Source organism: Varanus komodoensis, unplaced genomic scaffold (assembly GCF_004798865.1).
Source record: "Varanus komodoensis strain SLA01 unplaced genomic scaffold, ASM479886v1 scaffold77, whole genome shotgun sequence".
In the NCBI taxonomy this organism is placed as follows: Eukaryota; Metazoa; Chordata; class Lepidosauria; order Squamata; family Varanidae; genus Varanus; species Varanus komodoensis.
In genome coordinates, this window is record NW_025336442.1 from 1,157,823 (window position 1) to 1,169,965 (window position 12,143).

The following is a 12,143-nucleotide window of genomic DNA, read 5'->3' on the forward strand; positions in this document are numbered from 1 at the left end:
TCTTTTAAGGCCACTTCCTCTGCTCCAGTTAAACAGTAATGGGTGAGCTTGAAAAGCGATTAGTGGGGAAAACTGGCAGGGTGAATGGCTCAGAGAGGTGGGCCACTGTCCCGCTGCTTGCCCGGCACCCCCTCCCTCCCTCCCTCCAGATTTCCTTTGCTTTTTCTTCACCACGTCAAGCCGAGAATGCCACCTTCCTGCTGCAGGCCAGGGTGCACCTGTCCCAAGTCCCCTTCTGCATTGCCTCTGGCGCTGTGAGGCGGCTCTCCCACACAGTCCCGTCTGGGGAGGAGGTCAGCCTCGCTCAGCCTGTCTCCCAGCTGTTGGAGGTGGGCGGCACAGGGAAGGGCTCCACTGCAGCCTTACTTTCTTCTGGGCGAGGAAATCTCCACGTCCTCCAACTTACAACTTTGCTCAAGATCTGTGACTGCACCATATGGACTTATTGAAAGTTACATCCCACCTTCCCACTAAAATTAATGCTTGTGGTAGCTAATGACAGCATAGAACTTTGAGGCATTCCAGATAAAAACACATCCTGATAGAAATAGAGCAATAAAAAGGGGGGAAAGAGCTCATACCAGATTAAAAATTATTTCAGCCACGCAGTGCTTAGGTGACCATCAGCTCATCAGCCGAGCTAAATAAAAATGCATTTGCCTGCTGACAGAAGGAAAACAGAGAGGGAGCCAATCGAGCCACCTCAGCAGGGGGTTCCAGAGGCAGGGGGTGGTCCCAGGAAGGCCCCCTCCCGTCTCCACAAGGTCTGCCTCTGGTAGGGGAGGGACCACAAGAAGGCTTCTCCCAAGGCTCTTGAAGCTCAGGAAGGCTCTTGGCCAGGACGCCACCTGGCCTGTGGCTTGCTTTCCAAAGTGTCTGGAGAAACATTAACCACGGGCACATCCCGTTAACTCCAGAAGGACCGTGCAGGGCGAGGACTGAGATCCCCCCTCGGTCGGACATTCTCCCCTCCCGTCCCCTCAGTGAGCTTGTGGGCACATTACCTCACTCGACCTTCACAAACCATTCTTCCTTCTCCTCCTCCATGCAACAGACCCTTGAAAAATGCGTCTAACGGCACTTTGATGGACGGCAACCAGAATGAATGGGGCGATGAAGAAACACTGGACACCAAAAAGTACAGGGTACGCCAGTGGAAAGCTCTGCCCTCCACGGGGTCGGATCCAGGGAGCGGGACGGAAGGTGGCAGGGTGGCTGTGGAGTGCATGGCCTTGCCCGGAGAGCCCGCTACCGGCAACCCCCGTGGCGTGGCGTGCTGTGCCGTGGCCTCCCTTTGGGTGGGGCGCTCAGCACTGGGGCCCTGCAGGCGGAGGCGTGGGAGGAGCCTCCGGATCCTGTGGCCAGGGGCGGGGGCTTCTCTGCGCCAAGAGCCCCTTTCTCCTGCCCTCCCCACCCCACGGGAAGGAAGACCCTGAAATAGCTGCACTTCTCCTTTCCCCTCCCCAGGCAGAGTGTGCCTTTTTGCTCTTGCCCGCACCTGTCCCACCTTCGGGCAGGTTTTCCCCACGGTGTGACCTGGTCGGGATCGTTTCAGCTTCCCTGCGAAGTGCCAGCAGTCACGGTGTTGCTCTTGCGTTTACCACTTCAATCGTTTTGTTCAAAGGCAACCTGCCAGTATATACAAGGAAATAATTCAGGGAAACGGTTGTTGCAAATCTGGTTACCGAATGTATAGTTCAGGAGTTCACTTTTTATTTTGTTGGTGTGCGAGGCAGATGACGGTGTGTGTGTCCTGCATGCTCGCCTCTGCGCAACAGGCGTGTTCTCTGCATGCGTGTCTAGTTCAAGCGGATCCTCTTGAAGCTTCCCTTTCCTCCCGTCCAGGTGGAGGAGCAGGTCATGCTGCCCGGCGTGGATGACCAGACAGACCACCGGCAGTGGACGCAGCAGCACCTCGACGCGGCTGACCTGCGCATGTCCGCCATGGCCCCCACGCCCCCGCAGGGGGAAATTGACGCAGACTGCATGGATGTCAACGTGCGAGGACCAGGTGGCGCACGAGCCCCCCCCCCCCCCGACTGCATGGATGCAGCATGCAGTGCCGCGCGAGGCCTGGCTTTCCTCCTTGGGCATCAGGGTCCCTGTAGCGGGGCCCACGGCCCCCTTGCGGAGCTGCGGAGCGACAGGACAGGCCTGCGTTGCCCTTTCTGGGACAGCCGTGCCCAGCTTGTGGCCGGCGGCAGCTCCCTCAGGCTGTGCCCAGGCCTGAGGACTGTCCCAAGAGAGCGGGCAGGTGGGTGCGCGGCACGGCTCTGGGTGAATGACAGCGGATTGGCACTCGCTCTTGCTTCTCAGTTGCTTAATGACAGCAACAAGAAAATAATTCCCCACCCGCCGACACCCTCAGTTGCTGTGCTGCTGCGTCTCCCAGCAGTCTTTGGCCAAGCAGGAGCGAGCTTTCACACCACGGGCCGTCCTGCACAAAACTCATTGCGGGGCTGCGGTGCACTGCATCTCTCTCTGCCACCACCCCGGCTCCCGTTGCTGGGCCTGGGGATGCTTGCCAGAGCCAGCCCCGCCGGTCCAGGAAGTCCGCCAGGCCATGCGAGCGACTGGCGCTCCTGTAGGGTTGTGTGCCCCCGCTCTGGCTCATGTGCCCCTTCCCCGTGTATTTTTGCAGACGGGTTCACACCGCTGATGATTGCTTCGTGCAGCGGGGGAGGGCTGGAGACCGGCAACAGTGAGGAGGAGGAGGATGCCCCTGCCGTCATCTCGGATTTCATCTACCAGGGGGCCAACCTGCACAATCAGACAGACCGCACGGGGGAGACGGCGCTGCACCTGGCCGCCCGCTACTCCCGCTCGGATGCCGCCAAGAGGTTGCTGGAAGCCAGCGCCGACGCCAATGTCCAGGACCACATGGGGAAGACGCCACTACACGCCGCGGTGTCAGCCGACGCTCAGGGTGTCTTCCAGGTGAGGGCAGTGTGACTCCCCCAGATCCCCAGGGGTGCGAGGGCTGCCTCTCAGGACCCCTGGCCTGGAGCAGTGGTGAGGGCTGAACTGAGCTTGGGGGGGTGGCCTGGGGGGTGCATCCCAGAGTGGGCTGGGTGGAAGGCAGAGAGCGGAGACCAAAATAACAGACTAGTCCAGCACGTGGCTGCCCAAAGCTCTCTCAGCAAGAATGACTGGAGGGCAGGTTGGGCCATCCCGGTATTCCTGCATGGCCTTTTGGGCTCCTGCCTGGGGGACTTGCCCCGTTGCCTTGGCCCCCCACCTCTTTCTGCTGCCCCACTTCTTTCCCCCAGTTGTCTGCTGCTTTCACAGTGATCCTTCATTTGTCTCCACTGTTCTTACATGGGTGTCCCTCCCATGCAGAGAAGGGGCCTGTCTCTCTCCAAAGAGCATTTCCAGTTAGAAAGTGCAAGTGGAGGTGGAGAAGGGTTGGAATGTGGGGCAGATGCAGGAGCATCCACTGAGAACCGACCACCGCAGATGTGGGGGAGACGCTGTAGAACAGGGAAGGTCAAGCGGGGCGGGGGAGTGAACCGATTCGCCCACTGAGCCTGCACCAAGCCAGGCAAGTGGCCATTCCGGCTGTCTGGCCCAGGAGGGCAAGGCCCCCTGAGGAGCGGGGCCAAGCCTTCTGAGAAAGGAAGGGAACGGGGGTCCCCGTTTGGCAGCGGCTGAATATGGGCAAGGTAGGAGGGAGCACGGCTCTGATGGGCGCTGCCTGAGAGCAGCGTTCTTACGAAACGCGCCTCATCCCCAACCCATCTGGCTCCAAGGGAGGACTGTGCTCAGGGTTCGGGGTGGAGGAGCCTTCCATCCAGACTGCTGGGGCCCCCTGAGGTCCCTCTGTGGAGACGGCGCTGTGGCAGAAAGAGCTTTAAACCATGTGCTCCTTCCTGGTGCCCCCCCACCCCAGGCTACCTTTGGTCCTTCCCACCCTGCAGTGGGGCTCCAAAGAGCTCCCCCGATAGGGAATTTGGGCTCTGGCAAGAAGCAGCTGGGCTGGGCACCCCGCAGGGGCGAAAGTGGCGGCCCCGGGTGGCAGAGCCGCAGTGTCGGGAAGCAAAGCCCCCAGCCCCTCCGTGCCCCTCCCCAGCTGCTTTCTGTGGGAAGCTGTTTGCCCTTGGCCCCTGCAGCAGCACGCTCAGCCCCCGTGCAGCGAACGCCGGACGAGGAATAACCCGCCTTGTCTCTCTGGGGGCAGATTCTGATCAGGAACAGGGCCACCGACCTGGATGCCCGCATGCACGATGGCACCACGCCGCTCATCCTGGCTGCCCGCCTGGCCGTGGAGGGCATGCTGGAGGACCTCATCAGCTGCCACGCGGACGTCAACGCGGTGGACGATCTCGGTAGGGCCGCCTCGCGTGCCTGGGGCAGGGCGAGGGCGGGGGCGGGCGGGGGCTGCCAGCTCATTGCCTGAACACCCGCCTCCCCCCTGCAGGGAAGTCGGCGCTGCACTGGGCAGCTGCCGTGAACAACGTGGACGCCGCTGTGGCGCTGCTGAAGAACGGGGCCAACAAGGACATGCAGAACAACAAGGTGGGCAGCTCGGCCGGAGCAGGGCCCGTGCGCGTGCGCCTGCGCGTGGGGGCGGGGCGGGGCGGGGCGGGGACTCGCGCGATGCCACAGCTCCGCTTGGCCGGCCGGCCGGCCGGGAGCCGCCACAGCAGCCCTCTCAGCCCCAGCCGGCTGCCTGCCCTTCTGGCTTCATTTCTGAGGAAGGCTTTCCTTGGACTTGCTCCTTTCTCAGCGAGGAGACAAAGTGTTGCCTTCCCGCACTGCTCCAGAGGGTGCTCCTCCACCTGGGAGCTCGGACCTCTGCTCTCTGGCACGGGGTGGTCTGGCACGCCCCCCAGCGTGCCTTCTCGGAAGCGAGCGTTACGTGACGGGCCTCGCCCACTGTGCCAGCCACTTCACAAAAGAGCAGGGGCCCGCAGGGCAGCCGTTGTGTGAAAGAGCCCACAGCGCTCCCCGAGTGCAAATGTGTCCATCCGCCTGGAGACACTGAGCGCCTGCAGTGCCCCACCTCCGCGAGTGCTTGGGCGCTCCGGAAGCTCCCCTGGAAGTGGCGTCCGTGGCCGAGATGCTGCCCGAGGGTCGTTTCCTTGCATTAAAACCGTGCTTCACCTTCAGTGAGGAGGGATGGGGGGCTGCGCGCACGGGGCTGGCTTGGGATGCAAATGTTTGGCTCCGCGGGGAAGCTCCCTCGACCTCCTCCAGCTGAGGAGGGGCCCCGCAGCGGTGTCTCCCTTCACAACTGAAGCCCCGCCCCCTGCGTTTCTAGGAGGAGACCCCTCTCTTCCTGGCGGCCAGAGAAGGGAGCTACGAGACCGCCAAGGTTCTCCTGGATAGTTTCGCCAACCGGGACATCACGGACCACATGGACCGCCTGCCCCGCGACATCGCCCAGGAGCGCATGCACCACGACATCGTGCGGCTCCTGGACGAGTACAATCTGGTGCGGAGCCCGCCCATGCACAACGGGCCGCTGGGGGCACCCACCCTCTCCCCGCCGCTGTGCTCGCCCAGCAGCTACATCAGCAACCTGAAGCCCGCCCTGCAGGGCAAGAAGCCCCGGAAGCCGAGTGCCAAGGGGCTGGGCTCCAACGGGAAGGACGCCAAGGATCTCAAGGCCCGCCGGAAGAAGTCGCAGGAGGGCAAGGGGTGCCTGCTGGACGGCTCCGGCGTCCTCTCGCCCGTCGACTCCCTGGAGTCACCCCGCGGGTACCTGTCGGACGTTGCATCGCCGCCCCTGATGGCCTCTCCCTTCCAGCAGTCTCCCCCCATGCCTTTGAACCACCTACCGGGCATGCCCGACGCCCACCTGAGCATGAGCCACCTCAGCCTGGTGGGCAAGCAAGACACGGGCGTGTGTGGCAACCGGATGCCGCCCTTTGACCCGGTGCCCCCGCGCCTCTCGCACTTGCCCGTCTCCAGCCCCGGCGCCGCCATGGGGGGTGCCCCAGTGAATTTCACCATCAGCGGGGCCCCCGGCTTGAGCGGGCCGTGCGACTGGCTCAGCCCGCTGCGGAACGGCATGGTGGCCGGCCAGTACAACCCCGCGAGGGGCCTCCTGCCGCAGGCCGCGCACCCACCGGGCCAGCCGCTGCAGCACGGGCCGCACGCCTCCCTGCACGGGGGCCTGCCCGCCACCCCGCTGCCTCAGCTCGTGAGCTATCAGCCCGTCCCGAGCGGCCGCCTGCAGGCGCCGCCGCTGCAGCCCCACAGTGGCCCCCACGGGGGCCCCAGCTTCCTCGCGGGCGAGCTGAGCCAGCCCGACGTGCAGCAAGTCGGCGGCGGGGCGCTGGCCGTCCACGCCATCCTGCCCCCCGACGGCCCGGCCCTCGCCACCCCGCTGCCCTCGGCCCTCACCCAGCCCATGGCCACCACCCAGTTCCTCACGCCGCCCTCCCAGCACAGCTACTCCTCCCGCTTGGACCACACGCCCAGCCATCAGCTCCAGGTGCCCGACCACCCCTTCCTGACGCCCTCCCCGGAGTCGCCCGACCAGTGGTCCAGCTCCTCCCCGCACTCCAACCTCTCGGATTGGTCGGAAGGCATCTCCAGCCCACCCACCAGCATGCAGTCGCAGATGGGCCCGATCCCAGAAGCTTTCAAGTGAGCGGAGGAATTACTCGGCCGGGGAGGGATCATCCCTCGTGCACAAGCGCCCCGGAGGGATGCCTTGTGTGGGGAGAGAGACATGGTTGGACTCCAGGGACCCTTTTTCAAAGAAAAGAAATATTTTTACATACATGATAAGCGGAAAATCCAATGTTTCTTCCTTTTGCTTTTTTTAGTATTTATTTATGTACTTTTTATTTTACATGAAAACACTGCCTTTTTATTTATATTTTGTGTTAAGAATTTGATGGGATAAATTTGCTGTGCTCTGAGAAATGTTTTAAAAAAAATATTAATGGGGTATGTTTTTTCTTTTTTAGGAAACTTTTAAAAACTTTTGTATCATGATGTTCCCATGTAGAGTTTTCCTCTGTAAAGCTATAAGCAAAGATTCATGATTATAAAATTAGATTTATTTATTGAGCAGGATCTTTTCCTGCTTGTTGCTAAAAGTATGGAAAAGGCTTTTTTTGTGGGATGGGGGCAAATTGATGAAAATGTTACCTGTTTGAGAGGATAATTTAAATATAAGTTGATGGATTGTTTTTAAAGTGCTTTAAAATTTTCCCTCGGATGACGATAGACAGCAGGGAACATTTTAGAGTTCCAGCCATGAATCTTTGTTTAAAAGTTTCAGTATTACATAGTTTTGTACATCTTGTCTTTTTAGAAGATAGCAGAGCATGGTTTTTTAATTTATTTTAAATACTGCCAATGATCAAAAACCAAGATCATGGTTCTGAGCTACAAAGGAAATCAAGATGCTTCCTTCCCCCTCCCCCATCCAAAAAAAAAAAAAAAAGTCTTGTGATTCACCTGTTGCAAATATGTAAAATGCACCAAAAGCCCGAAAAGGATTTGGTGCGGAAGGAGGGCAATTAAGCTTCACCTCCAACATGTTTGAGCCTTTTTTTTTTAACTGTTGCAATAATGTTGTGCTTACAATACCCAAGCATTTGGGTATTGCTTTAAAAGACGTATCCAAATAGTTGGGATCCACCCCATGCCCCCATTGTTGCTGGCAACGTGTGTGCATCCGTGTGTGTGTGGACACAGCGGGGCGGATTCCCCGGGCCGGAGGGACAGGGGGTGTGCGCACTCGGGGCCCCCGCGGGAGGGTTTTCGTCTCTGAGGCTTGACGTTGCAGTCACTTCCACGGGGGAGAGGAAAAAGGGGGCTGTCCTCAGTGACCCCAGCAAGGGAGGATCCTGCCTTCCCCTTCCCACCCTGCATCCGCAGAGCCCCCAACATGCGACGTGCTTGGGAACCCGAGAGAGCGGCTGGGCTCCGGCTCTCACGCTATACGAGCCCGTGGTTTAGGTTATTAGATTTCAAGTTGGCATGATGGGTGGGCACCGCCACATGAACAAAGGATGCTCCCATTCCTTGTGGAATTGTGAATCCAGGGCTGTTTAAACCATGGGTTCTTGCCACACATAGACCTGGAACCATTGATTGTTCATGGGTTGTTTGCCAGGTTGCAAAGGTGGCAGGCAAGACTGGTTAAAAAAGTGCAGCTGTTTTTCATGTCAGTATGACAGGGCTGCAGAGACTTTGGGATACACAGAGGCAGGAGGAGAGAGAAGAAAAGAGCAAACAACCCACTGTTGCAAAGCCAAAATGGCTTGTTAGATCATCTGCCAGACAAACCCTGGGTAGGGGTAGGATTAACTATGGTTAACTAAATCATGGGTAAGTGTTTGCTTAGGCAAACTGGGCCAGGGCATGTCACAGTGCTAAAAAGGGTGTTTTGTTGTGAAGACGCGTATCCTGGTTGAAAACTTAACCCCGAAGTCCAGGGCAGCAATTCCAGCCCTTTTTGTGGCCCATCTCTCACACACACTTCCAAAGACCGGGAAGCCATTTTTCAACATGATCACGGTAAGAATTCCCTCTGCCTGCCTCTGATGTTCCTTGAATTTGAACCAGCCCAAAACCTCTGCGTGAGCTGAAGTTTGTGGCTTCTGAGGATATCAGTTGTGTTGTTTCAAAAAAGATCTTGTTCATTTTCAGGATAACGGCATGTTGTCTTTCCTATGGGATGTTTGCTCTTTTGGAGGCCAGGAGAATGGATCAGGGGAATTGGCCTTGTGTAAAAACAAAAACAAGCAAATATATATATATAGTATAAGCCTATGGCCAAGTTCTGTAAATAAGGGTTTTTTAAAACAAAAATAAAATTGTAAGGGTGGATTTTGTTTAAAAAATCTGAATTAAGTCAAATGGAAAGGAGTGTGCTGATTTAGAGGTGTTGGAATATTACTCAAGAGGGGAAGTTATGAGTCCCAGTCACTAGCAATGGTTCATTTCGCTGGAGTTTGTGCACAAAAGAACAAGCCTAAGAAGTCTACCAAGGCATGTTTCTTTAGAATAAACACCCCTTAAATTTTCAACTGTAAAGCAAATGATTAAAAAAACACCCTCTGGTGTTAAATCTTTTATGTTTTATAAACTAGAGTGTAGTTTATCAGTGGGGGTGTTGTGGGAGATTTTTTAAAAAGAGACAACCTTCTGTAATAATAAAAACGTTCATGCAAGATTGTAGTTTGCAAAAATGATGTGTATTTTTTTGGTTAACTGATTTGCAATAAACGATGCCCACAGGCATTCTAGAATTTTACTAAAAGAGGACTGTGGTCTTGCTTTGTCTTATATCTTATTGCAAGGAGGGCATTTTGATGGCTCCACACAACTCAAAAAGTAAATTGGAATTTGTTGGGGGCAGAAAGTCCAGCAAAGACTTTGTGATCTTCTATTTTTCACGTTATTTAGGATGCATACCTATACCTGCTTAGACAGGGAAAAAACTCTTCCAACCTCCTTGCATGTCCAAGATGCAGTGGATTGCACATACAGTGCCTTGGTTTTACTTTTCACAAGGTTCTGAAAAGTCTCAGCAACCGGCGATGGGGGGGGGGGGGCACAGAATGCCCAGCTTAACCCAAGGCAGCCCTGCGATGTCCTGTGCCGGGACTGCACAAGGTCAGACGTGGCCACTTCGCCTTGAGCCTCGGCCGCTTACCCTGGGCGGCCGTCTCTCCAGCTGTTGTGGACGGTTAGTTGCCAGCAACCCTTGCTCAAATTTGTTGGCTGCAGCCTCCCTTTGAACTGCTGACTGAACAATGATAAGCAAAATCTTTCACAATTTCGATTTCTTCATTGTTGCCTTAAAAATGTGCAATTCGTTTTCCTAATGTTCGCTGCAGTTCCGCTTTTGCACTTTCTTCTTTCACTTTCATCAGATACTACATTTTTAGGCTGCTGTCCCATGTCTGTTGGACAGAGAAAAGTTCTCCAGCGCCCAGCATGATCTCCCAGCAGAACTTTATGCAACATATATTCTATTTCTGTACCACCGCTGTGTTTCTGTGCTGAATACTGCAATAGCAACTGCAGTTGCGGTTTTGTTCTTTTAGTTTTAGCGTTCAGTTTCTCATTTTAAATTCGGTTTAATTTTAACTTGTTAACCGCCCAGAGAGCCATGGTTATTGGGCGGTATGTAAATGAATTAATAATGTGATTTATGCACATATCCCAATCTACATACACAGTCATGATATAAAAGATATTTTACATGGTCTGTATTTTTATAGTTACAGCAACAACACTTTACAAACATTAAATGCATTCGAGTTGTGTCTTTTTAACTCCGTCTTCGGGGCCCGCAAAACCCCACGCATCATCTCCTGCGTGGCGCTCTGTGCATGCTCAGAGGCAAACCGCACTCGGAGACCCGCCTACTGCCCTACCGGCTGTGCGGCACTCGGCTCGCATCCCGGACAGATCGAACAACCGACCTGAACTCGCCTTCGACTATTCCCAGCGCTTCCCGCCCGAAAGGGCCGCGCCGCCCCGTCTCCCTCACAGCAGCGCCAACCAGGCCACGTCTCACCATCGAGAGCAGAGAGCTAGAGGTGGCCCCACTTCCGGTCCCCGCGGGAACACGCCTCCTGCATCTCTATGGTAGGGCTGCCGGCTCCTCCTACCATGTTTCCATAGAGAGAGCAAGAGTAGGCTGCCTTCTGCTGGAGGAGGAGATTTGAGGTTCCCACAGACCCTCGTTTCGCTTTTCGGGGCGGGGGGAGTGACGATTCTTTGCCGCAAACTGCAAGAGGGAATTGCTGTAATAATATGCTGCACTATGGAGTGCTCTTATTCCAGCCGTGCTCCTTTTTCAGGCTACTCCACTGAACCCCGCTTTTTTCCCGTTTGCATGGTTGGGGGCGGGTTTTTTGCAACTACAGCGGGGTTGGAGGCCATGCCGTTGGGCCGGGCATGGTTGAAATCTGGATGTGTGACTTAAACGTTGTGAACCGTTCAGACAGGTTCGGCTACGGGCGGTACAGCAATGTGATGCAATAAGAAATCAGCGGCCACAGTGCCGGCCACTCCTGATGAGGGGGCAGCGCATCCACTTCCGGCACACGCGCACTCGGCATGGAAAAGGTTTCCTAACCAAGAAGGTGAGTCGACCTTCGGCTTGAGTGAGCCCGGAAGCTCGCCCCTGCGTGCGCGTCTGCACACTTACATACTTTCGTAAGTCTGTCCACATTCTCTGTGCCAGAAGGAAGACGAGGGAGGGGCGGGCGGACGGGCGGGTCCTCGGCGTGGTGGCGTCACGCGCACGGAGCGTGGCGAGCGTGACACGTAGCCGCGCGAGCCGGATGTTCCGAGATGGCGGCCGCGGCTGCGGCTCTGACGACTGCCGGGGGAGGCGCCGCCGCCGCCGGCCTTGAGGGGCCGCGCGGGGAGCAGGTGACGATGGGGCCGGGGCCGCGGGGCCGGGCCGGGTCGGGCCGGGCCGAGCCGAGGGGCGCCTTTGGGCGGCGGCGGCGGCGGCGAACCTCTCCTCCTAGGCGCAGGGCACCCTGCGGGCCCCGAGGGTGGGCGCCGGCTGGGGAGCGCCGAGTCCTCCAGAGCCGTGGGACTGCAGCGCCCAGCACGCCCCAGCCGGGCCGTTCTGGCTGTCTTGGCTAGCTTCTCCCGCCATCCGCGTCGTCACCGAGCGATGTCTGCAGGGACGACTACAGTGCCCATTTTCCCCTGCTCTGATGCACTCTGGAGACGTTGGGCCCTAATGCCGGTTATCCCCCAGCTGGGGCCTTCCACATGGCCTGACTGTGCCTGCCGTCCCACAGCCTGGTTGACTCAGGGATTGTCGGACTACAGTGCTCAGCATCCCTCTGTGGGGCCTTCCGGATTTCCTGACATGCTCAGCCAGCATCCTCTCACCCAGCGCTCTCCAGAGGCGCTGGCCTACAAGTCCCTGGATCCCTTAGCCAGCCTTGTTGGAGACATGCTATATGTTGTGGGGATTTGTGTTTTGCTCTGTAGCTTTCAGAAAATATTTGCAATTTAAAAATTGTTACACTTAACATCATTAAACAAGAACAAAACCTGTAAAACAACAGAACCCGAGAGCAAACAGGATAGCAGGTTTTTATTTATTTACTCTTTTAAATATGTATACATTGCCCCATTTCCATACACATGGGCAGTTCGTAAAAAATAAGTACTAAAAACCCATGCTCTAAAAGTCCTGT

General features: G+C 56.7%; 2 protein-coding genes across 8 annotated transcripts in view; both read left to right on the forward strand.

Moving 5' to 3' along the window:
- Nucleotides 1-9,226, forward strand: part of NOTCH1 (notch receptor 1) — a 90,951-nt gene extending 81,725 nt beyond the window's left edge. Inside the window, exons 29-34 of the mRNA XM_044453049.1 lie at nt 1,055-1,145; nt 1,846-2,011; nt 2,642-2,937; nt 4,178-4,325; nt 4,418-4,515; nt 5,261-9,226. Coding sequence (XP_044308984.1) covers nt 1,055-1,145; nt 1,846-2,011; nt 2,642-2,937; nt 4,178-4,325; nt 4,418-4,515; nt 5,261-6,598 — 2,137 coding nt within the window. The 3' untranslated portion in view covers nt 6,599-9,226. The remainder of the gene's footprint in view (nt 1-1,054; nt 1,146-1,845; nt 2,012-2,641; nt 2,938-4,177; nt 4,326-4,417; nt 4,516-5,260) is intronic.
- A 2,063-nt stretch (nt 9,227-11,289) lies between these two features.
- The window catches only part of SEC16A (SEC16 homolog A, endoplasmic reticulum export factor), a 37,427-nt gene continuing 36,573 nt past the window's right edge, over nt 11,290-12,143 (forward strand). For 6 of the 7 annotated variants that reach the window (XM_044453153.1, XM_044453158.1, XM_044453159.1 and 3 more), the window contains exon 1: nt 11,337-11,355. The gene's annotated coding sequence lies outside the window, so the exon portion shown is untranslated. Of the gene's footprint in view, nt 11,356-12,143 lie in introns of all 7 variants that reach the window. The other variant, XM_044453154.1, reaches the window with a different exon arrangement.